We start from the raw sequence: 26,151 nt of genomic DNA, 5'->3' as shown, positions 1-26,151 counted from the left end.
AGAGTTGACTGGATCCTCGAAAGCAAACTCAAGGGCTCCTCGTTAGCGAACTCATCTCCCGGCTCTACCCAAACAAGACAAACAAGCAAACGGAACACAATCAACCACGTGCAAAGCTCAAACAACATGATGCAAACATGGTATGCTATACGGGATGCGATATGTGATGCATATGCAAGATTGGACTAGGAATGCATGAACCTGGACTCAACTTGGAAACCCAAGTGTGCCACTAGAAAGGTGAGATGAAAATGCTTGAAAACAATATAAAGATCACCGGAATCGAAGTTACGGTTTGGAAATGGCAAGCAATTCGAATATGGCACCGGTCTGCGATATACAGCAAGTAGCCATCTAAATGCAACAAGATGAACATGCTACAGCACTCAAACATGACAACAAAATACATGGCAAGGATCCATACATGATGCTTAAAAAAAGATGAACACTGAGCTACGGCCAATTCATCCATTAACAGGTTCAAACAAGCATGGAAAAAATGCATTTGGTAAACAGATTTCAGACTTTGTGAAATTAACACTTGTCTGGAATTTCAGATCAGGTAGCACACTTTGGAGCATGAAAAATATATCCTACAGGAACGGAACATGGCAAAGTAAAGCATGGCATGGAGCTACTCAAAGAGCTTAACAAAAGTCCCTTAGTGACCTTGAGCCAAAAGGGATCAGAAAACACAATTGCAAGCATGTGAACATGGCAAAAACATAATCAGATCATAGACTTAGTGAAAAACTGGAGCATGCAAAACAGATATCAAGTAGGCATGTTTACGAGCTCGATGCACTCACTACAGAGCATGTCATGACAATCTAAGCGTACACCCATCAAGAATACACATTATACAAGCTAGACATGGCAAGAACAATAACATATCATGCACGGATCAACTACAACATCCCCGGCAAAATCGCTAACAAGTAGACAATCTGCCCAGATTCACGAAATAGCAAAAGTAGAGATCGATTGACTCAAGCTAGGGTGCTCCATAATTGCAAAAAAAGACATGGATGGATAGAGCACTACAATATTAACAAAACATCCTTACTGATCATCCTCAAAAGAGGCATGGATCACTAGGAAAACAACATGAACATATGGCGTATTGAAATAAACAGATCAAGGACTTAGTGGAATTGCTAAGTCCCTGAAATCAGCATTAACGATTGCACCACTTTGCAAGCTTGTGCTAGTCACCACACACATCACAAAAATACATGGGTTGCACCTCTGGATAGATGGCAAAGCATATAACAAAACACATGTAGAGCTCAGAGGCATATCATGCACACATTAATCATGGCAAAAATGACAAATATCTAATTGGGGCAGCAGATATGACAATTATCACAAATAGCACTCTTCCAACAGCATTTCGGGCATCAATATGAACTCAAATGAAAATGATGCAATGAGACGAAATGATGTACTCTCTGAGCCGAACATTTTGATATGCTATACACCCAAAACGGAGCTACGGATGCGGAGATACAACATGATGAAAATAGCAAAATGGTTAGGGTTTCGGGCAAAAAGTCAACCGAGGCAAAATGGATCTGGATCTGGATCTCGCCGTAGCACGCAAAACGAGGTTCGCCGGGGTCGGTGCCGGAGCGTCGCCGGACTTGAAGGAGGCACGCCGGCCGGACTTGCCGGTCTTGGGGGCGGCGCGGACGACGAGGGGGCGGCGGACGACGGTGGGCGGCGCTCGGTGGCCGGGCGGCGAGGCGCGCGGGCGGGGCGGCATGCCGGAGCAGCGGCCGGTGGCGGAGGTGCAGCGGCTCGGCGCCGGAACTGGGGAAGAGGCGGCGCGGCGGGGCGCGCTGGCGTGGCCCGGTCGGATGGAGGAGAGGGCCGGCCCCGGGCCCTCGCGGGCCGGCGGCGGCGGGCGGCAAAGTGGGCACGGGGGCGCCACGTGGTGAGCGGCTATTGGCGCAGGCCGGCGGACGGACGTGTCCAGCTAGACTTCGGACATGTTCGGCGGCTGTGGAGGATGGATCTAGGGTTAGGGGGAGAGTGGAACCGCGAATTTCGGAAGGGGGTGTATATATAGGCATAGAGGGAGCTAGGAGAGTCAAATTGAGGTGCGTTTTTGGCCACACAATCGTGATCGAACGCTCTAGATGATGGAGAGGGTTTTGGTGGGATTTGGGCCAAAATGGAGGGGTGTTGGGCTGCAACACACACGAGGCCTTTTCGGTCCCTCGGTTAACCGTTGGAGCATCAAACGAAGTCCAAATGGTACGAAACTTGACAGGCGGTCTACCGGTAGTAAACCAAGGCCGCTTGGCAAGTCTCGGTCCAATCCGGAAATGTTTAATCCCCACACACAAAAGAAAGGTAGAAATGACCACCGGAGGAGAACGAAGCGCCAGAATGCAAAACGGACAACAGGGAAAATGCTCGGATGCATGAGATGAACACGTATGCAAATGCAATGCGCATGATGACATGATATGAGATGCATGACAACGACAACAACACACGGAGACAAAAACCCGAACCCGAGAAAATAAAATAACTTAACGCCGGAAACAGCAAGAGTTGGATTACATATTGGGGAAATCATATCCAGGGTGTTACAGAGTACCTACGATAAAGAATGTGGGAAGAATGGGAGTAAGGGGATATAACTCACCCAGCTTGGAGGGTTGTACATGGAGAATCCATCTCGTGGCTTGATGCAGATGAACTCCTCTTCCTCTCCCTTGAACAGCTCGGACAAGTTTTTTGCTAAAGCAGCAGTGTTGTCCGGACCCTTACGCCCGCAACGGGTGGCATCGTCTTCCCCGTTAAAACACCACAGGGGGTGCCCTCGATATTGAAGTGGCTGCACTCCCCGCATTATGCATATTGACATAACCTCGATTATTGTCAATCCTGATTGAGCCAGCGCTTTAATCCGGTTCATCAGGTAAAGGACTTCTCCGTTGTCTTCCTCCTGGGGGCTCCGTGGGCGCCAGCTTCGGCATTTCTTCAGAGGAGCATTGTTGAACTCAGGAAGACCCCGCCGAATAGGGTCCGGAAGGGGGACGTCCTCCATATAAAACCATTCCGAAGGCCAGTCCTCGGACGTCTTCTTTAGGGTACCAGACAGGTATCCGGTTTCGGTGATGCGCCATATTTTGGCTCCGCACACTTGATAAAGTGACCCCTCCTATGTGCGGGGGACGAGGCAAAATAACCTTTTCCACAGCTCGAAATGAGCCTCGCAGCCCAGGAATAACTCGCAGAGGGCAACATAACCGGCGATGTGTAATATGGAAGCAGGGGTGAAATTATGCAGTTGGAGGCCGTGAAACTCCAGGAGCCTGCGGAGGAACGGATGAATTGGAAATCTGAGTCCCCTTAATAAGTAAGGAACAAGGCATACCCGCTCCCCCGTAGAGGGGCTGGGGAAGCTCTCCGCTTGCTCCCCGCCATTGTAGGTGGTGAGCCCGGCTCGGACGGGAACCATATACGCTGGAGGGAGAAATCCCTTAGTCTGCAGTTCGACTAATCGTCTGTGTGGGACAGAACACCTCTCCCAATCACCGGGCTTAGGGCTACGGGGGCGGGAGGAGGAGCTGCGGAGGTTGGCCATGCTGGAGTGGATTTTTCCAAAGCGCGCTCCGATGGATTCTCGCTGGGGGAGGATGATATGGATTGGATCTAAGAATCCCCATCCCTTTAATACACAATTTATTTATCTGGCTAGGGGGGTGAATCTAAAAATGCCCTGGCTCCTCATATTCATTCGACGCGTGGGAGATAGCCCTTATTGGGTGCAGAAGCCAAGAGGTCCAACATTTATGGGGCCGGACACTGCTTAACAAACATTCAAAAATTGGAGAAGAGCCCGCCTTGCAATGCCGAAGACAATACTGCGTGTCGGACTTGACGTCATTGAAGCCTGGTTCGGGGGCTACTGAGGGAGTCCTGGATTACGGGGTATCCGGACAGCCGGATTATATCCTTTGGCCGGACTGTTGGACTATGAAAATACAAGATTGAAGACTTCGTCCCGTGTCCGGATGGGACTCTCCTTGGCGTGGAAGGCAAGCTTGGCAATACGGATATGTAGATCTCCTTCCTTGTAACCGACTCTGTGTAACCCTAGCCCCCTCTGGTGTCTATATAAACCGTAGGGTTTTAGTCCGTAGGACAACATACAATCATACCATAGGCTAGCTTCTAGGGTTTAGCCTCTCCAATCTCGTGGTAGATCAACTCTTGTACTACTCATATTATCAAGAATAATCAAGCAGGACATAGGGTTTTACCTCCATCAAGAGGGCCCGAACCTGGGTAAAACACCGTGTCCCCTTCCTCCTGTTACCATCCGCCTTAGACGCACAGTTTGGGACCCCCTACCCGAGATCCGCCGGTTTTGACACCGACACTCTCCCTCATGGACCTTGTAGGCTTTAGACCGCCGCACAATGCAACGTGCCTCGTTTGGGTCATCAGGGAGTTCTTGCCTAGTTAGGTAAGCCAAGAAGGGTTCTGTCCACGTGGCGATGACAGCCATAATCACATGGGCCGAAGGTGTTATTTCGGTGGCAGAGCCTCCGATTATGTCAGAGTGTTCGGGGTCTGGTGTTGTGGCCGGATCCGAACTATTTTTGCTGGTCTCCCCTTCCCACACCACAGATGGCTTAAACAACCTTTCCAAGAAGATATTAGGTGGGACAGGGTCGCGCTTAGCGCCGATGCGGGTGAGGATATCCGCCGCTTGATTGTTTTCTCGGACCACATGGTGGAATTCGAGGCCCTCGAACCGAGCTAACATTTTGAGGACAGTGTTGCGGTAAGCCGCCATTTTTGGGTCCTTGGCATCAAAGTCCTCATTTATTTGAGATATTGCGAGGTTTGAATCCCCCCGCACCTCTAGGCGTTGAATGCCCATGGAGACTGCCATCCGGAGACCATGCAACAGGGCTTCATATTCTGCTGCATTGTTGGAGTCTGCGTATAATATTTGGAGTACGTATTGGACTGTATCTCCGGTGGGGGATGTCAGGATGACGCCTGCCCCCAGACCATCCAGCATCTTAGAGCCGTCAAAGTGCATGATCCAATTGGAGTACGCGTCGTACTCTTTAGGGAGTTCGGCCTCCATCCATTCGGCGACGAAATCAGCCAGTACTTGCGACTTAATGGCTCACCATGGTTTATATGTTATGTCGAACAGGAGGAGCTCAATAGCCCATTTAGCAATCCAGCCCATGGCATCGCAGTTATTTATTATGTCGTTGAGTGGTACTTCGGAGGCCACCGTAATTGAACACTCTTGAAAGTAGTGTCGTAGTTTCCGGGATGCCATGAAGACCGCGTATGCTATCTTTTGATAATGTGGGTACCGTGATTTGCATGGAGTGAGGAGGGTGGATACGTAGTATACCGGCTTTTGAAGCAGGAACTTATGTCCGTCCTCTCTCGTTCGACGACGAGCACTGTGCTTACAACTTGGTGTGTTGCCGCTATATATAACAGCATTGGTTCGCCGACATTAGGCGCGGCCAAGATTGGGTTGGTGGCCAATACGGCTTTTGTTTCTTCCAATCCGGCCGTGGCCGCATCCGTCCACTCGAAGTGTTCGGTGCGTCGAAGAAGGCGATAAAGAGGTAGTGCCTTTTCTCCTAATCGGGAGATAAAGCGGCTTAAGGCAGCCACACATCAAGTTAATTTCTGGATTTGCTTGAGGTCTATTGGGATAGCCAACTGTGACAAAGCTCGGATTTTAGCCGGATTTGCTTCAATTCCTTTATTGGAGACAATGAAGCCCAAGAACTTTCTGGCGGGCACGCCGAAAACACATTTTTCCGGATTGAGCTTGATGTCATATGTTCAGAGATTGTCGAACGTGAGCTTCAAGTCGTCTATTAAGGATTCGACGTGTCTTGTTTTAATGACCACATCGTCTACGTAGGCCTCCACTGTTTTGCCGATTTGTGCTTCCAGGCATGTCTGAATCATGCGTTGATAGGTTGCACCGACATTTTTGAGCCCGAAAGGCATGGTGTTAAAACAGAAGGGGTCATATGGAGTGATGAATGCCGTTGCGGCTTGATCGGGCTCCGCCATCTTAATTTGATGGTACCCGGAGTATGCGTCGAGGAAGCACAATGAGTCGTGTCCTACGGTAGCGTCGATAATTTGATCGATGCGGGGGAGGGGGAAGGGATCCTTGGGGCAAGCCTTGTTAAGGTCCTTGAAATCAACACATAGGCGCCAGGATTTGTCCTTCTTTGGTACCATCACCAGGTTTGCTAACCAGTCCGGATGTTTTATTTCTCTAATGAATCCGGCCTCGAGTAACTTGGCTAGCTCTTCTCCCATGGCTTGTCGCTTAGGCTCAGAGAAACGCCGAAGAGTCTGCTTGACCGGCTTGAACCCCTTTAGAATGTTAAGGCTATGCTCGGCCAGCCTGCGTGGGATTCCTGGCATGTCTGAAGGATGCCAGGCGAAGATGTCCCAATTCTCGCGCAAGAACTCCCGCAATGCGGCGTCTGTTGTGAGGTTCATCTGTGCCCCAATGGATGCTATTTTTGTTGGGTCCGTTGGGTGGACCTGGAATATGACTATTTCGTCCGCTGGTTTAAAAGAGGTGGACTTGGGTCTTTTGTCGAGTATCACGTCGTCCCTGTCCACCGTGGAGCGCAGCGCAATTAGTTCTTCGGCCGCAAGGGCTTCGGATAACGCCTCGAGGGCTAGTGCGGCGGTTTTATTTTCTGCGCGGAGTGCTATGTCCGGATCACTAGCCAGAGTGATGATTCCATTGGGCATTTTGAGCTTCATGTACCCATAATGGGGTATAGCTTGGAAGATCATGAATGCCTCCCGCCCTAAAAGGGCGTGGTATCCGCTACTGAACGGGGCCACTTGGAATGTGATTTCTTCGGACCTATAATTATCCGACGTGCCGAATACCACATCTAGTGTGATTTTTCCTGCACATCGTGCCTCCCGACTAGGGATGATTCCTCTGAAGGTCGTGCTGCTTTGCTCAATGCGGCTCTTGTCTATTTCCATTTTGCTAAGAGTTTCCTCGTAGATGAGGTTTAATCTACTGCCACTGTCCATGAGCACTTTAGTAAGCCGGAAGCCGTCCACAATTGGACTAAGGACCAAAGCGGCTGGTGGTTGGGCTGTTCGGAATTCGGGTTCGTCACTGGCATTGAAGGTTATGGCCGTGTCGTTCCATGGATTTATTGCTGCAACGTGGCAGACTTCGACGAGGCTGTGGAGTGTTTGCTTGGGCCTATTATTTGAGGCAAAGGTCTCGAAGACTGTCAATACTGTATTTGTTGGGGATATTACTACTAGACGTAAACTGGCCAGGAGTAGCCGGATTAACTTTATGAAGATTAGAAGCCCATGAAGACGTAAGAATGATGGCGCTTTACGAAGGCCCAAGGCCCAAAGGCGAGTTAAGGCATATGGATGTAAACCGACCTTATTATGTAACTTGCATTGTAAGATAGGAAGGATAGAGACCGAGCCGGGCACGTTTATGATCCGGCCTCGGGACTCTGTAAACCGGCGGGCATCAACCTATGTATATAAAGGGATGACCCGACAGCGGTTTAGGGACAACAGACAACAACTCGAGAGCCAGGCAAAGCGGATTCGCTCCCTGGTCATCGAAACCCTAGCAATACCAACACAACTAGACGTAGGCTTTTACCTTCATCGAAGGGGCCGAACTAGTATAAAAACCCTCGTGTCCCTTGTCCGGTTTAACCCCTTTAAGCTAACCCGTAGCGATGGCTCCACGGCTAAGTCCTTTCACGAGGACATCTGCTGTGACAAAACCACGACAGTTGGCGCCCAGCGTGGGGCTATCGCACGATGGTTTCGAGTTCTTGAAGGGAAGCTTCAAAGGACTCAATGGATATGTCGTGGGCTGGGTGACGAAGAGTCGTCGCGACAAGCTCTACATCGATGATGCAAGATGGAGTCCCGAGGCCGGTTCAATTGAATACGGGTACCGAGTCCCCTTTGGTGGGATTCACGTCTTCATCGGCAAGATCGGCGAACCGGGCCCTAAGCCGGACACCTGCACCGACATCATCGAGACGGCTCAGCGTGCAAGCCCTGCCCAGGTTCAGCCCGTAGCAAGGCATGTTTTCGTAGGTGCCATCCATGGTGCAGAATATGAGGATGGACCAGCATCTGATGGGGAGACCGTTGTCTGTTCTGATGACGAGTCTTCAACCGGAGAGACCGAGTTGCTATATCAGCTGCAGGACGGCCGGATTAGTGGAGGTTCCGACGGCAATAGTATTCCGGACCCCCTTGATCTACCAAGCCGGGTCGCAGTCTTCATGGCCGGTACACAACCAGCGCATCACTCTTCTACCGCTGCGGCAATGCTCTCCGGTTCAGCGACAGCAATGCCAGCAGGAGCAGGGGGCTCTGCGCTGCCTCCGGCTCAGGTTTTGTCTGATTTGTTCGACGCTTCGGCAACATTGATGGCAGCAGAGGTGGATGTAGCAACCCGAGATCATCACAATGCGGAGATTGCAAAGGTGAAAGAACAGATAACTCAAGCTAAAGCAGACCTGGAAGCAGAGAACGCCAGGATGGCTACAGAACGGGCCAAGTTGGAAGCTCAGGCCTACCGGCTTAGGCTGGATCAGAGTGCCTCAGATGATGTCATGAGGAGGAGATACCGGTCGCACCTCCCGCCAGGTTATGAGCCAAGAAATCTATTCAACATGCCAGGAGCAGGAACGAGCAACCAGCCGGTGGGAAACCGGAATGAGGTACCAGGAACAGGAGCGTCGGTTCAGCCGCGCATGATGAACCCCCCTCGTCAGAACAACATTGTGCCACAATACATTTCGACGCCTCCGGGGCATTACTCCAACCCGTTGGATAACATTGTGGCCACCGCTTCACGATTGGCAGCCCTCCCAATGGACGGAGAGTCACCAGTGGCGATTGAGACACGACGGGCCAGAGAGCTCCTTCAAACAACTTTAAACCAGCAGCAGGCTTATTCGCATAGTCGCGAGATGATTCATTCCACCCCCCGCCTGAGTCGGAGCTACAGCAGGCATGTTGAGGATGAGCCGGCCATGTCAATCAGTTCACGTCACCGTAACTTGCCGCGAGGGCATAAACCCGCAGGTGCTGGTGCTAACGTGCAGGATGTGGTGGATCATGGTCGTGCACGTCGAGAAGCCGAGTTAGCAGCTCAGCATGCAGCTCGTCAACCCACTCCGGTTCGTCCTACCGCTTCAGTGGATCCAGGCGTGGTCTTCAGTTCCTTAGGGGTGCCGTGTCTTACCCCTGTGTTGCGTAACGTACGACTGCCCAATGATTTTAAAGGCCCTCGTAAGGTGCCCAATTACATCGCCGATTTACAGCCAGAGTCATGGGTTGAAAGCTATGAGATGGCAATGGAGATGCTGGATGTGGATGAAGCGGTGTGTGCTAAATACTACACCATGATGTTGGAGGGGACAACTCGTACTTGGTTAAAGAGCTTACCGGCTAACTCTGTCGGGTCATGGGCCGAGTTAAAACACCGGTTTATCCAGAATTTTAAAGATACTTGTAAGCAGCCTATGTCGATTGTGGACCTGACTGCTTGTGTTCAAGAGGATGGGGAGTCCACAGCCCATTGGGTGAAACGGGTCTCAGCTATTCTGCACTCGTCGGATTGCATCAACGCGGATACAGCAGTTTTGACGTCGGAGGGCAATTGCCGGTTTCTACCGTTAAAACTGAAGTTAGGAAGACTCAAACGTTACTGCAATGACATGTCAACTCTTATGGCTGCTTTGGTTAAATATGCCGATTCAGATAATACCAAAGACCCTGACTCGGAGGAGGACAAATCGGGGAAAGGGAAGAAGAACGGCAACACCAAGGGACAACAGCATAACCCGGCAGGTCATGGGAACAATGGTAAGCGCAAAGCAGACAATACTTTAGACTTTGTGGCCAACACCAATGCTCAAGATAAGGGTCAGCGTCGTAAGGGCAAACAGCCCCAGAGGAGCGGAGGGTCAGGCCCCAATCTGGAGCGCCTGTTAAATCAACCTTGTCCAAAGCATGGATCAAAGGAGAGGCCAGCTTCACATCTATGGAACGATTGTTTCATCATGAGAGAGTTCAAGAACTCTAATATGTTTCAATACGACAATGGCCCGCCCGACGGTTCAGGAGGTGGTTTTCATGGGCCGGGTTATGGAGGCAGCAGCTCCGGTTCAGGATTTCAAGGCAATCAAACCAGACATGGCAGTCAAGGGAACCAGGGCAATCAGGGAAGTTATAACCATCAAGGGAATCAGCGGCAACAGGCAGGTTATCAGAGAAATCCGAAGCAGTTGAATAGTGGGCAGTATCACGTCTTCACCACTAGCTTGTGCAAGCGTGATCAGAAGCTTCACAAGAGGGCCGTGAACTCTGTTGAACCGGCAGTACCTTAGTATTTGCGCTGGTCTGAGCAACCAATTTTATGGAGTCGATAATCCGGGCCATCTGGCCTTAGTGGTGGCACCTCAAGTTGGGGGGTATAAGTTCACCAAGGTGCTTATGGATGGTGGAAGTAGTATCAACATCCTTTACTATGATACCTTTCGCCGTATGGGATTGACATATAAGAATCTTAAACCGTCGAACACCATTTTTCACGGTGTGGTGCCTGGTAAGTCTGCATATCCATTGGGCAAGATAGCCCTAGAGGTGGCTTTTGGAGATGATCATGACTCAAGGTCAGAAACACAGATTTGAACAAGGCTTGCCCGGCAGATCCCTTTGCCCTCCCTTGTATTGATCAGATTATTGACGCTACGGCGGGTTGTGACCGTTTGTGTTTTTTGGATGCTTACTCTGGTTATCATCAGATCAAAATGGCAGTTAAGGACCGGGAGAAGACAGCTTTTATAACTCAAGAGTGCCCAGGCGACTTATCAGCGCTGTGTTCAGAATTGTCTTCATAAGCAGATGGGGTGCAATGTTCATGCATATGTGGACGATATTGTGATAAAGTCCAGGAAGGAGGAAACTTTGAGAGATGACTTGAGAGAAACCTTTGACAACCTTCGGGTTTATAAGATGATGCTTAATCCGGACAAATGTGTCTTTGGTGTTCCGGCAGGCAAGCTTTTGGGTTTTCTGGTGTCTAACAGGGGCATTGAGGCTAATCCAGAGAAAATCACAGATATCACCTCTCGGGCTAAACCAGCATGTATTAATGACGTTCAACGTCTGGCGGGCCGGATTGCAGCTTTGAGCCGGTTTATCAATCGTCTAGGGGAGAAGGCTATCCCTTTATATCAGATGCTAAAGAAAACGAATGACTTTGTCTGGAGCGATGCGGCTGATAAAGCGTTTGAGGATTTGAAGAGGCAGTTAGCTGAACCGCCTGTCCTTGCGGCTCCGGTCGATAAAGAGCCTTTACTGCTGTATGTGGCTGCTAATGCTCGGGCTGTTAGTGTGGCTATTGTTGTGGAGCACAAGGAGGCTAGAAAGGAGTACCCGGTTCAACGACCGGTTTATTATATCAGTGAGGTGCTTATCGAATCAAAGCAGAGGTATCCGCATTGGTAGAAGCTGGTGTATGGGGTGTTTGTGGCAAGCCGGAAGCTCAAGCATTATTTTCAGGGTCATCCTATCATAGTGGTTAGTTCAGCTCCTCTGGGAGATATCATTCAAAACAGATAAGCAACTGTCCGGATTGCTAAGTGGGCTGTTGAGCTTGGACCTCACGGACTCAAATATACACCTCGCACAGCGATCAAATCTCAAGCACTCGTGGACTTCATCAATGATTGGACCGATTTGCAGGCGCCAGAGGAAAAGCCCGACAATACGTATTAGACTATTCACTTTGATGGGTCCAGGCAATTGGAAGGCTCGGGGGCTGGAGTCATATTAACTTCCCCACGAGGTGACAAGTTTTGTTATGTTCTTCGCTTAATGTTCTCTTGCACTAACAATGCAACTGAGTATGAGGCCTTACTCAACGGTCTTCGGATGGCTAAGGAGATGAACTTAAGCCGGTTTAAGTGCTTCGATGATTTGGACCTAGTGGCTCAACAGGTATCTGGCACTTGGGATTCTAAGGACCCACTCATGGTTGCATATCGACGAGAGGTGGACATAGTGGTTGGTCATTTCAAGGGCTATCAAGTTGACCATATAGACCGGAGAAAGAATGAAGCGGCTGACGCTTTAAGTCGTCTAGGTTCTCAGCTTAAACCAGTGCCACCTAATGTCTTCCTCAACATACTGCATAATCCATCGGTCAAGATACCCACAGAGGAGGAGTTGGCTATTCCTGACCCGGAGGCCCAGTTGGTGGCGGCTTTGCATGTTGTACTGGATTGCACAGTCCCGTACTTGGCTTACATGAACCGGGGCGAGTTACCGGAGGATGAAACATTGGCCCGGCAGATAATCCGGCGATCCAAGTCAATGACCATTATCAATGGGGAGTTACATCGTTACAGCGTCACAGGAGCAATTCAGCATTGTGTGTCTCCTCAAGAGGGTTGTGAGATTTTGCGAGAAATCCACGAAGGAGATTGTGGTCACCACGCCGGTTCAAAATCCTTGGTGGCTAAGGCTTTTCATCACGGCTTCTATTGGTTGACGGCTCATGCTGATGTTGAGGATTTAGTCAAAAGGTGTGACGGTTGTCAGAAATTTGCACGCCGCGCTCATGTTCCGGCTCAGGAGTTGAGAATGATTCCAATTACTTGGCCTTTTGCAACTTGGGGTCTCGATATGGTTGGACCCTTTAAGAGATCCAAGGACAAAAAGATCCACCTGTTAGTGGCGGTTGACAAGTTTACCAAGTGGGTAGAGGCAGAGCCAGTCAGTAAGTGTGATGCAGCCACGGCGGTTCAATTCATTAAAAAGGTGATATTCCAGTTTGGTTTTCCACATAGCATTATAACTGATAATGGTACTAATCTGTCCAAAGGAGATATGGAGGAATTTTGTCAACGTGAGCACATCCGGCTTGATGTAGCATCAGTGGATCACCCCCAGTCTAATGGTCAAGCAGAGAGGGCAAATCAAGAAATTTTGAGAGGTATCAAGCCCCGACTTATGGTTCCTTTAAAGCGGATGCCGGGTTGTTGGGTAGAGGAGTTACCTTCTGTGTTATGGAGTATCAACACCACACCAAATAGATCGACGGGTTACACATCTTTCTTCATGGTTTATGGAGCAGAGGCGGTTCTTCCCAGTGACATCCGTCATGACTCGCCCCGGGTGGTGGCTTATGTTGAAGCGGAGAATGAGAAAGCACGTCAGGACTCACTGGACCTGTTAGATGAAAGAGCGTGATTTAGCAGCAGCACGTTCGGCGATTTATCAACAAGATCTCCGACGTTATCATAGCCGCCGGGTTAAGACCAGAACCTTTCAAGAAGGCGATCTGGTGCTCCGGCTCATCTAGGATCAAACCGATATGCACAAGCTATCCCCACCTTGGGAAGGACCTTTTGTGGTCAGCAAAAACCTGCACAACGGGTCATACTACCTTATCGATGTTCGAGAGCACAAAGACTCACGCAAATCGGAGGAAGAGACCCAACGGCCATGGAATATAGCTCTTCTTCGGCCTTACTATACTTGAGCCACAGGCTCTTCTTATATACATATTTATGACAATGTATATATTATATAATAAACCGGAGCCTCAGTTAAAGCGGGGTCTCTGTTCTTTTTACATCATGTGTGGTTCCATGGGGGCTTCTACTTATAAAGCGGAGTTCTATTAACCCGGCCTATCAAGCCACACAGATATGACGGAAATCACTAGGGGGCTTGGTCGTATCCGAACCATAGCTACACCTCTTGATCGGTTTAAAACCAAAAAGGGAAATCACTAGGGGGCTTGGTTGTATTTACACCATAGCTACACCTTTTGATAGGCTTAAAAGCCGCAAGGAAATTATGTGGAACCAAAAAGAGTCTGTTGCATAAAGCACAACTCAAACATAGGTCACCACTGAGCATTGCTCAAATATTACTTGGGGGCTCCTTGCTTCTCAAAGAACAGTGAGCTTGCACCCTTGTAGTAGGCTATCAAGCCAGGCTTCGAAGCCAGGTGTATTCACCTAAAACCCCGGGTTATCCTGCCTCTTTAAGTAAGCCACTCCGTCCAGGTAAACCTGGTATGACCCATCGAACGTTTGACAAGTCAATCTCATAGACCCTGAACTTGTCAAAGTTAAAATGGTGATTGGTTAAAGATTGAGGTCCATCTTAAAAGGCTTTGCAAAATGGTTTAACTCAGCGGCCTGGCAGCCCATGAAAAGCCTCGATTTAGGGACTGACAGCCCATGAAAAGCCTTGCATATTTCTTTTGTCTTTGCTGTTTTACAATCTTTTGATAAGGGATTTATGAATGTTTTCTGATAAATCGGTGTTTATTACAACCCGGCGTGGCTTTCAACGCTCAGTTGTCAGTACATGATCAGTTCTAACCCGGCAGTATGGTGCTCCGGTCTGGTTTTGGCTAGATGTCACCAGCATTATACGAACAAATCAGTGGCTATTATAGCCCGGTATGGTTTTTATATGAACCGGCAAGAGGGCAAGGAGTCATCAACACTCCAGATTGGTGTTTTCACCCTTATTATACAAACATTTGGTCAGCCAACGAGGTATGTCACAGGTATCATCTATTTTATATCTGGTTATTACAATCTTGGTTATCCATCAAAGTTGTGTATATATTTTTTGGGCATTGTGACCCATCCAGTGGTAAACCACTAGGACATTTTCAAGTTTTTATATGCAGGAACAAAAGCCATAATGGACTATGCATATCATAACTCCCAAAGGCATGTCAAGTTTTAAGTAACAAGCAAACCAAACATGCTCGATGGCATGGTAGATAAAGGTGTTCATGCTATCCTATTACAAGGTGCTTTAAACAACCCAAATTGAATAATTGTTTTCAAGAGTGGAAGACTGCAACTGGTAAACCAACCACTGGTTTAGGATTCCTCATCTGGACGGCTTGACGATTGAGGGTCATCTTGAGTGGGCGTATTCTCTTCATCCCTCCCCAGTCGCTGGAAATCAGTCGTTGACCAGTCGATTCCAGTTAAGGCTTGAAAAATGGCTTCTTCATGAATAAGGTTGGAAGGGTCAATATCAGGAGCGTAAGTATGCTTACGGATTGGCGGAACAAGCTCTTCTACATTATGAATCAGTGCGGGCTGTCTTTTCCCTTCAGCATCGTAAACCGGTTGAAAATGTGACAGATCTGTGTCCTCCGCTAGTTTGCTTGCTATAGGCCGCATCTCCTTTGTCAGCCTTCGGAGATCGTCATTATTGAAGTCTGAACGGTCTTCTTTCACACCAGGATAGCCTTTGATGAAATCTGCCGGTTCAAGATCCAGAATCCACGGCTTGGCCCGGATTAGCGCGGTCAGTGCACCTGACCTTGCGGCTGATCTCTTCAGTTCGTCGATCCAGGCAGGCAGCATGGCCAGCTTTTCGATAGTTTCTTTTATCAGCGATGGTGGGGGCTTGTTATAAGTTGCAGTGCAAATGGCTCGCTGGGATCCACAAAACAGTTGTTCTATCAAAGTGTAGGCCGCTTTAAGCTTCATCCGCGTGTCAGAGCCCAGATGAGTAATTCGGGTCCCTGTCATAGTTAAACATCAGTAAACAAGTCATTCATAAGACATTACGAATTACAAAAACTTCATGAGAGAGTACTTACCAAACACAACAGAAGTCATGGCATTAATCTGCCGCTTTAAGTCGGTCAGCTCTTCAACCACCGGCTTCAGGGCTGCCTCTGCGTCCTCGGCCTTCTTTGTTAAACCGGCCTTTTCTGTTTCCCAGTCTGCACGCTCTTTGTTAAAGGTCTCTTTCAGCCTTTCCATGGCTACTAAGGCATTTTTCAACTCTTCCTTGGCCTTGGAAGCTTCTGCTTGCTGAGATTTGACGTTCTCCCGAAGGTCAGCGGTTTGAGCATCCATTTTACTCAGCTCGGCCTGTAAAGGCAAGATATATCAGCAATGAGATATGTCTATTTTGAAGTACTAAGCGTATAACAAGTTATGCACTTTGTACTTGGGGGCTAATGCCTATTTGTTTTATCATCAAAAATTTATTTGCAAGTCTCAAGTACAATGCAAGCATTATCCTTGACACTTGGGGGCTAATGTACATCTGTTCAAATGGATGCATGGATTAAAGACCCGGTTCACCTTGGAAAGATAAACCGGCCCTTGGGGACTACACAGGCGAAAACTACAGGAATACAATAATCACGTCTGGTTTACTTCAACAGATCAGTTGGTATATGGAGGACAGGTTTGCAAGAGTTAAATTATTATAAAGTCCCGGTTTATGATTGCCATCATAAACCGGCCCTTGGGGGATACTTGGGTTGATACTTGTACTTTGGATTTAAGAAAGGAAAAGTGATGGAAATACCTCATAGCGTTCCTTCATCAGGTTCACCAAACCGGCTTCATAATCACGGTTTGAGTGCAGACGGTTTAGAAAACCAGAGTGGAGTTCTTGAGCGCTGAGATGGGCGTAGCTTGACAAGTCGGTGCTCCATTTGCCTTTTTCCATGGCAGCATGCTCTTCCTTGGCACTATGTTTGGCCAAGATTACATGATGGCCAGGAGAGGTGTGACCAATACCAGTAATGATAACCTCGCCTTCTTTGTCTCCAGCAGCGTTTTCTGGGGTTGATGGAGTGTCAGTAGCTCTCACCGGACTAGAAGATCTGTCACCAGTCCGGATTGGATTTGCCGGTTCATCATCAGGCACATCAGTATCAACTTCTGCTTGTTCATCAATATTGTGATCTTGAGGGGGTGGTTCATCAAAGGTAGCTTCAGGTGTGGATTATTCACCCGAGCCTTTTTGCTGGGTCTAGCTTTGGCTCTAAACAGAACAAGATGCAAAGGTTAGCACAACATATAAAGTATGAAACATCAAAAGAAAGGGGTGAAGTACTTACCCAGCTACAGTTTTGAGAGGAGGAAGTTGTGTTGCGGTTGACTCGCTAGAAGAGGAGGGAGGTGTCACCTGATAATTCGAATCGGACGGATTAAGAGGTTGTCGGAAATAGCCTGCCTTGGGATAAGAAGTGTCAAAAGTGGGTGAGACCTCAGATCGGCGCTTTCGAACCGGGGTGTCTGGTAAACCGGTTGAAGTGACCTTTTGGCCACTGTGCCGGGTTGTGCGGCGAGCCTCGTGCTGCTGCTTCTTCAAAATAAATGTTGGATCCAAGTGAGCAAGAGTATGAGAAAAGCTTACTTTCCGGACCGCTTGACGGATTTTTTGTGTTGGTAGGGAGTCTGAACCAGAGGAAAGGATAATTACCTCTGCATCGTCGGCTTGGCTGCCTTCAATGTCCTCCTGATAAGTATCATTGTCAATGAGATCCATGAAAAGTGAACCAAGTGAATCAAGTTCTACCTCAACTTCCGGTTCATCCGGGTCGTCATCCAGTTCCATACTGATGCGTTCAGGTGCCTTCCGCTTTGTGGTCTTCTTGACGGCTTTGGTTTTAGGGCGGGAAGGTTTTGCCGCTTTCTCTTGAGGTTTCTTCTTCCAGAACGGATCATCACCCTGTTTAAAAATAAGCAAAAGAGTATTCAAAGATTGGACAGTATAAAGATATCAGGTGTAAAGTGGAAGAACAATACTTACAATAGGCGGTTTGTTTTGCGTGTAAAAAGGTTCTAAACCGGTTTGGCGACAGACAGCTTCCGATTCGCTCAATATCTTTTTGACAACCTCAGTGACTTCTTCATCTGTTAGTTGAATATTGATATGATGTTGGGAGTCTTCTGCTTTCCCAGTGTACTCACACATTAAGCGGGAGCGGCGACTTAGTGGCAAGATACTCCAGGATATCCAGCAACGGACAAAGTCTACACATGTTAAACCGTTGGCCAAGAAGGCTCTCAGCTTGGCGAGTTGAGGTGCATATGGGGCCCGTTCCTGGGCACTTAGATGTTGTGGAAGTGGATGAGTATTGGCAAGCCGGTGGGCACGGTAACCCGGCAGAGGATTCTCATCTTCAGGGGAGGTGTCTTTACAGTAGAACCAAGTTTGATTCCACTCTTTGGGGTGACTGTGCAGCTTGGCGTGAGGAAATTCAACCTCTTTTCTTTTCTGAATGGAGACGCCACCAAGTTCAGTATTGGGTCCGTCTACAAATTTAGTGCGCTGGTTCAGATGAAAGAAGTCCCAGGACAGCTCAATAGTTGGCTCTTCTTGTAGGTACACTTCACAGAAAACTTGAAAGTTGCATATATTGGATACCGAGTTGGGTCCAATATCTTGAGGGTGGAGTTGAAAGCTGGCAAGTACATCCTGGAAAAACATTGATCCGGGTGGTTTGAAACCACGGCCTATGTGATCAACAAACACCACTACCTCACCCTGCTTAGGGGTGGGAGGATTTTCCGGTCCAGGAACTTGCCACCGGATCTCATTCTTCTTTGGTAAGGTTCCGATCTTGACCATTCCATTCAGTTGCTCCTCGGTAACCCGGGAGGGAGCCCAGTTGCAGGAATAAAACTGTTTGGCCATTGCAAGTGAAAAGCTGGAAGGAAATGACGGTTTACAATTCATTTATAGTGATGCATAAGGTACAACAGGATAAAGGAATCCAAGTATGTGAAATTGGTAAAACCGGAGGCTGATACAATTATGAACGACAAAGCAATAAGCAGAAACAGAGGTATACACATACTATTAAACTGGAGTATGACAACGGAGATAAAGGGATTCCGGTTTACAAGGGGACTAATGGTATATAATAGATTACTCTATACAAGGGTAAACCGTCTATGTGATATAGAAGGTACAGATCTAAGGCAAGAATGACTAAGTAAGGAAAAACAGATTTCGCAAAGATCACATTAGCGTTTGGGATCTACCACAGGTCAAGAAAGCAAAAAGATTTAGACCTAAAAAGGTTGGTCCCGAAGTGATTTGCAAAAGGTCCAGATCAGTTTTTATGCATATTAGGGTTTGTTTTGATAGCAAAGACAAGGAATGCTATAGCTACCACACGGAATACATCAAGCTTAAGGTCTTTCATCTATGGACTGAAGAGGAACAGGGAAGAACAGTGCCAGAGCTTCGATGAACTTTGATGGACACTGAAACCCTAGATAGATCTACAGAGGAGGAAAGGGGAAGACTTACAGCGGCTGTTGAAGCAACGGAGATATGCCGCGATTCTCTGGTGCGATCAGGTCGATGCAGCGGCCAAAGAAGATGCAGAGGCGGAGCTCGGCGATGGCGGCGGCGCTCGGGTGCAGGGGCGTCGCGAGGAGGAAGAAGAAGCGAAGAGACAGAGGGGAAAAAAGGAAATGACCCTTGGCCCTATTTATAAGGTAAAGGGGGGAGGTGACAGGCGTGAGAATCAAGGAGCCAGAATATTGGATACCTAACAGGAGCGGTCGCCTTGATTGTCGAAGGCTCATTAACTGAAGGTGAGATATATCATTTTTTAAGTAACAGAGTGACGTCATGGTGGTTTATCCTGATTCTGGAGTATGACGTCACGGCGGTTTACAAGATTAAGGTGAAGATGCAAAGGAGGAATTTTTCTAAGTGTTGAAGATTGACATGAACAAGTTCAAACCAATCTGGGGCCTAATGTTGGGGATATTACTACTGGACGTAAACCGGCCAGGAGTAGCCGGATTAACTTTATGAAGATTAGAAGCCCATGAAGACGTAAGAATGATGGCGCTTTACGAAGGCCCAAGGCCCAAAGGCGAGTTAAGGCATATAGATGTAAACCGACCTTATTTTGTAACTTGCATTGTAAGATAGGAAGGATAGAGACCGAGCCGGGCACGTTTATGATCCGGCCTCGGGACTCTGTAAACTGGCGGGCGTCAACCTATGTATATAAAGGGACGACCCGACAACGGTTTAGGGACAACAGACAACAACTCGAGAGCCAGGCAAAGCGGATTCGCTCCCTGGTCATCGAAACCCTAGCAATACCAACACAACTAGGCGTAGGCTTTTACCTTCATCGAAGGGGCCGAACTAGTATAAAAACCCTTGTGTCCCTTGTACGGTTTAACCCCTTTAAGCTAACCCGTAGCGATGGCTCCACGACTAAGTCCTTTCACGAGGACATCTGCCGTGACAAAACCACGACAATATTTTTATTTTCCCCGGGATGGTGCTCTGTTGTATTGTTGATGAGGATATCCTCGCCGCTCTTGGCCACCTGCCGGAGTATCCAACATGCTCTATGGCTGTGTGTTGGCATGGTATCCGCTGTACTGTGAATTTTGCATGGCCCATTGAGCCATCCCTCCAATACAGTTCTACACCCTGTAGTGGGCTTTTGTTTCTTTGTAATTGGATCGGGTGACTTACGAGAGTACACCCTTTTAGTTCGGACGAGGGGTTTAGTGAGAGCCGGAGGGTCCCAGAATTTTATTTGGGTTTTCCAGGCGCTTTCCATCGCACAGTACTTCCGTACTATGGCCGCCAAGTCAGCAAAGTGTGCTATGTCACGGCGACTTATGGCGTTGAGGATTCCCTTATCCGTGCAATTTTTGCAAAAGAATGAAAATGCGTCTTCATCGCGACAGTCCTTGACGTTGCTCATTGCAAGGAGGAATCTGGCCCAATAGTGATGTACTGTCTCTTGGGGCTCTTGTCTAATGTGGGAAAGATCACTTGAGTCTGGGTGGGTGGGTAGTTTTAGGTCCAAACCCTAACCCGATCTGAGACCCAGGGGCGGAGGAGTTTCCGAGCTTGCCAGTTCGGACTCCGGGATGTTTCCCAATAGTTTTGGCCCGCTGTCTGATTCTAGGTTCGAAGCTTGGGCCATATCCTCCCGTGGACGGGTATCCGTCTCAAAGAGCTCATGAATCCGGACATAGTTTGTCCTCAAAATAGAGGAAGAATTGCTACATTGCTCCTCCACCACCGCTATCTGATGGGTGACCGGCGGAGAGTTAATCTTCCTTTGGTCGGGTTTAAGCCCGATCCGATCATAGTCCGTTGCGACTCCCAGGGCGGCGGTGCGATCCAAGAGCTCGTTCAAGGAAGAGAGCTCTATTGGATCCATCTTCTCGTCGAATCCCGAGCCGACGTGGAGGCTGTTTTTGATGACCCGAGAAGTCATCGTCGGCACGACGGCCGAATGGGCGGTCATGACGAAGCCGCCTAGTCGGAGAGTTTGGCCTACAGCCAGGGCTCCCCCTGAGGTAATGTTGTCCTTGACAACAAGACGAGCCATCAAGCCTTATCGTGGTGGCATAGTGGAACTCTCAATGAAAGCACCAATGTCGGTGTCAAAACCCGCGGATCTCGGGTAGGGGGTCCCGAACTGTGCGTCTAAGGCGGATGGTAACAGGAGACGGGGGAGACAATGTTTACCCAGGTTCGGGCACTCTCGATGGAGGTAATATCCTACTTCCTGCTTGATTGATCTTGATAATACGAGTATTACAAGAGTTGATCTACCACGAGATCGTAGAGGCTAAACCCTAGAAGCTAGCATATGATTATGATTGTTGTTGTCCTACGGACTAAACCCTTCGGTTTATATAGACACCGGAGGGGGCTAGGGTTACACAGAGTCGGTTACAAGGGAGGAGATCTACATATCCGAATTGCCAAGCTTGCCTTCTACGCAAAGAAGAGTCCCACCCGGACACGGGATGAAGTCTTCAATCTTGTATCTTCATAATCCAACAGTCCGACCAAAGGATATAGTCCGGCTGTCCGAGGACCCCCTAACCCAGGACTCCCTCAGTAACACTCTGGTCAGTTTCGTATGTCCAGCGAAAAGCAATCCACGAGGCTATATTCCAGAGCCCGGTCCAAACCATCACCTTTTGTGGATTCCTTCTTACATGAGTTACAGCAGTTACAGAAGCCGACCATGCCGCCATTAGCAGCTGTTCGACCTCCTCGGTCCACTAAGGAAAGGTGGCTTGTTCCGCCTCAAGACTATATGAAGATTAATGCTGACGGCGCGGTCGTTCGCTACAGAAGAGAAGGAGCAGTCGCGGCTATTTGTAGAGACAATCAAGGTCTATACCTTGGGTCCTCAACAATGGTGTACCGGGGAGTGACTGGCCCAATGATGTTTGAGGCATTTGCTTGCAGGAAAGTTTATCTCTTGCAGAAGATCTTAATTTGCATAATATCACAGTTGCTTCTGATAGCTAAGGAGTGGTTGACGACATCAACAGGGGGACGTGAGGTCCCCATGCTGCTATAGTACATGAAATAATATGTCGTAAGAGTAGTTTTCAGTTATGTAATTTCATTCATGAGCGTAGAAACTATAACTATGAGACTCATAAACTTGCCAAGTTCTCTTGTAACCTACAATTAGGTAGACATGTGTTGTTGGAAAATCCTCATGACCCAACAGCTGTACCTATGAATGTTGCATTGGAATAAAAAGCTTGGCGAGTTTTTTTTTAGAAAAAACTTGAACTGATAAAAGAAAACATGGCGTGGCGGAGCTGAGTGAGCGTTCGCTATTTTTACTCCGTATATCAATTTCTTGCACGGGCCGCATCTGTACTCGGACCAGAAATAATATCCCGAGCTTGTCTCCTTGACCGGACCGGGGCAGAGCCGCGGAGGCTCGTCGCTCATTCCCGGCCCACGGCGCGTACGCGCGGAGGTGGCCGCCGCCTCTCCCGCACGATCCTGTCCCCACCCTCTCTTATCCCCTTCACCCTCCAGACCAAGAGCGCCCACCCTCCCGCTTCTCCCCGACCGTACGGCCGCACCTCACCGCGCTCCCTGCCCCGCAATGCATACCACACTAGCCGGCAGCATCACCTCCATCCACAACAAGAGCTAGCTAGCTAGCGAACACGACGCGCATTCGCCGCTTGGCTAGGGATGTCGTCGTGCCTCGCGCCGCAGTTCAAGTGGCCCCCTTCCACCCGAGCGGCGGTGCCGAGGGAGCCCGGCGCCGGCGGCTGCGCGGCAGGCGGGAGCTGCCGGCCAGGGAGGGTCCAGTGCGCGCTGTCCTCCGCGGCCGTCGTCGAGGCGGAGCGCATGGAGTCCTTAGCCGCCGGAGCGAGGCGCCTGGCCTACGGCGGAGCCGTCGACGTCGGGCCTCCTCCCTCTTCGGATAGCACCAGCCTCCCGGTAATGTCCGCTCACGTGTTCGGCGCTCATGCTCCGGCGACCGTGCTGAACTGTATTATAAGATTGGTTTGGAGTGGGCTATGCTGAAATATGTTTGTCCTCGTGTCTTTCTTGCATTGGATATTGGAACCAGGGGGGCTTCGGGGAGGCGCTTCTCAACCAAGAGGCCGTGGTGACGGCCGCGGCCGCGGAGGCCGTGGCTTTAGCGCGAACAGCCGCGGAGGTCGCCCGAGAAGTTGCCCGGATGGTGCAAACGGACCACCGTCCAGACGTCGGCGACAGCCATGACCTGGTGGAGGACAGCTACTTAACAAGAGAGGTCCTTCGCACCGAGGTGCGGCCGGGGTCTCGGTATGCCGAAGCCCGCTTGCTGGACGACGCGGGGTTCGTCAGCATCTTCAGCGACGAATCCGAGTCGGACGACGACGAGCAGGGCGCCCGGGGCGTGGCTGTCAAGTCGGCACGTCAGCCCGAGAGAAGAGCTCGGAGAGTGAGGGCGGCGATGAAGGCTGCCAAATCTTTCAGTGATCGGAGGCCCGTCACGGCCTCCTCGAGGAAGAAGAGGGTCAAGGGTTGCCGGAATTCTCTGGGCTGCTTCTACAAGATGTCCGGACGGAAGCTTCTGACAGCGAAGCAAGAAGTTGAGTTATCAGAGGGCATTCAGGTAACGAAGACTAACACAATGACAAGGACATGTGTGATTTTTATCATGCTGTACCAAATAATGCTGTCCTGTTGCTGGTGTCTGACTAAGTTTATTATGAACTGACGCAGGATCTCCTGAAGTTGGAGGCTACCCAAAAGGAGGTTGCACACTACAACGGCGGTGAACCAACCTTCGGTCAGTGGGCAGCAGCAGTTGGCACTGATGAGAACACTTTGAGGAAACGTCTCAGCTATGGAATTTACTGCAAGAACATGATGGTCAAATCTAACGTGCGACTTGTAATCTCAATTGCCAAAGAATTTGAAGGCCCTGGGACAGAGTTTTCCGATCTTATCCAGGTATTTTTCCTGTACTTTCGTTCAAGCCCCTTCATGATTATAATTCGTTGGAAATGAAATGTTTGACTCGCACTTCATTCCGTATCTAATACAGGAAGGGATTCAGGGCCTTATAAGGGGCGCTGAAAAGTTTGATGCCTCAAAGGGTTTTAGGTTCTCTACGTATTCTCACTGGTGGATCAAGCAAGCAATACGCAAGTCGGTTCTAGAACAAACCCAAATAATTCGCTTGCCAGTACGTCCTCTTTCTCTTTGTAGGTTCACCACTTGCAACAATTTCACTCTTAATTTCTTGGTGTTGATGTAAGCACATTTGGTAATTACATCACTTTGTATATTGGGTAGATTTTATGGGACTAGTAAGTAGTAACCGGGAACCAAACGAACAAAATGAATAACTATGAGAATCAATCAATGATTAGAACAGACCAATGTTGCACCCGGATCTTTCTTTGTACACCATGTGATCCCGATGGGGGTGCTGGTATGAGCCCCTATATAATCCAATGGTGCTGTTTGATTTATAGGCGCACATGGCGGAAGCAAGTTCCCGAGTGAAAGAATGCCGGCGACGACTCCGCCGGCAGCTGAATAGGCTACCGACAAATGAAGAAATCGCGTTGGACACCGGCATGACAGCCAGACGGGTGGAAGCAGCAATGTGCCTCCCAAGGTACAGCGTATCCCTCACTGGCAAAGTCGGGTGCACGGACGTGACATACCAGGTATGCTCACTACGCTCTGCAACGCCAATGTCTATCTGAATAACACACACCTCCATCAATAATCGCACTTGTGGCTACTGGACCTAAATCCCTGCACTTTACCTGGTGTGCATCACCACCACAGGAGATCACGGCGGACAAGAGCACGGAGACGGCGGAGGAGACGCTGCACAGATTGTTCATGAAGAAAGACGTGGACAAGGCGCTGGACAGCCTGACCCCTCGGGAGAGGGAGGTGATCAGGTACAGGTTCGGGATGGACGACGGCAAAGCGAGGACCCTGCACGACATCGGGCAGCTGATGGGGGTGAGCAGGGAGAGGATCCGGCAGATCGAGATGACCGCCTTCCGCAAGCTCAGGAGCAAGAAGAAGGTGACGTCGCTACAGCACTACCTTGAGCCAGCAGAGAGCTGGTAGCTATGGCTATTGCCGGCCGTGTTATGAGTACGTACTACGACCTTAGCAACGCACGGCCTTTGCTTGCTGGCTGCCGAGTTAGTACTGGATTGCCTGCCGTCATTTTGAAGGATTAACGACGACATATACGATTCACTCTCGAGCCTCTTGTACTATACATTGTGTAAATGAATGAAACAATCTTAGTAGTCCGTTTCACAAGATCGGCTATGTGTATCTATGCTTTTAAGGACCTTAACAAGGCCTGCCCAAAGGATCCCTTCTCCCCCCCCCCCCCTCCCCCCACATTGATCAAATCATCGACATTACCGTAGGACACGATTCATTGTGTTTTTTCAACGCATACTCCGGCTACCACCAAATTAAAATGGCAGAGCCAGACCAAGCCGTAACGGCATTCATCACATCATACGGCCCATTCTGCTTCAACACAATGCCCTTCGGGCTCAAAAACACCGGCGCAACATATCAGCGCATGATTCGTACATGTCTGGCAAACCAGATCGGCAAAACAGTAAAGGCATACGTAGATGACGTGGTCGTCAAAACCAAGCATGTCGAATCTCTAGTAGACGACTTGAGGCTCACATTCGATAACCTCCGAACATATGACATCAAGCTCAATTCGAAAAAATGCATTTTCGGTGTAACAGCCGGAAAACTCCTGGGATTCATTGTCTCCAGTAGAGGTATTGAAGCTAATCCGGCCAAAATCCGAGCGTTGTCACAGTTAGCTCCCCAACAGACCTCAAGCAAATATAAAAATTGACCGGATGCGTGGCGGCTCTAAGCCGCTTTATCTCCCGCTTGGGAGAAAAGGCATTACCCCTTTATCGCCTCCTCCGGCGCACCGAACACTTCGAGTGGACGGATGCCGCCACGGCC

At 49.2% G+C, this 26,151-nt stretch overlaps 1 protein-coding gene across 1 annotated transcript; it reads left to right on the top strand.

Annotated features, from left to right (window-relative positions):
* Positions 1–22,602: 22,602 nt before the first annotated feature.
* LOC125552169 (RNA polymerase sigma factor sigB) lies at positions 22,603–25,469 on the top strand. Its single transcript, XM_048715649.2, has 6 exons — positions 22,603–23,118; positions 23,252–23,782; positions 23,893–24,123; positions 24,218–24,358; positions 24,651–24,848; positions 24,973–25,469. Exons 1-6 carry the CDS (start codon positions 22,867–22,869, stop codon positions 25,264–25,266), a joined length of 1,647 nt encoding a protein of 548 aa, XP_048571606.1. The 5' UTR covers positions 22,603–22,866; the 3' UTR covers positions 25,267–25,469.
* The last annotated feature ends 682 nt before the right edge of the window (positions 25,470–26,151 follow it).

Source organism: Triticum urartu, chromosome 4A (assembly GCF_056163025.1).
Source record: "Triticum urartu cultivar PI428250 chromosome 4A, HENAU_Tu73, whole genome shotgun sequence".
In the NCBI taxonomy this organism is placed as follows: domain Eukaryota; kingdom Viridiplantae; phylum Streptophyta; class Magnoliopsida; order Poales; family Poaceae; genus Triticum; species Triticum urartu.
The sequence above is the reverse complement of the archived record's forward strand: the minus strand, read 5'-3'. Positions and strand labels throughout refer to the sequence as shown.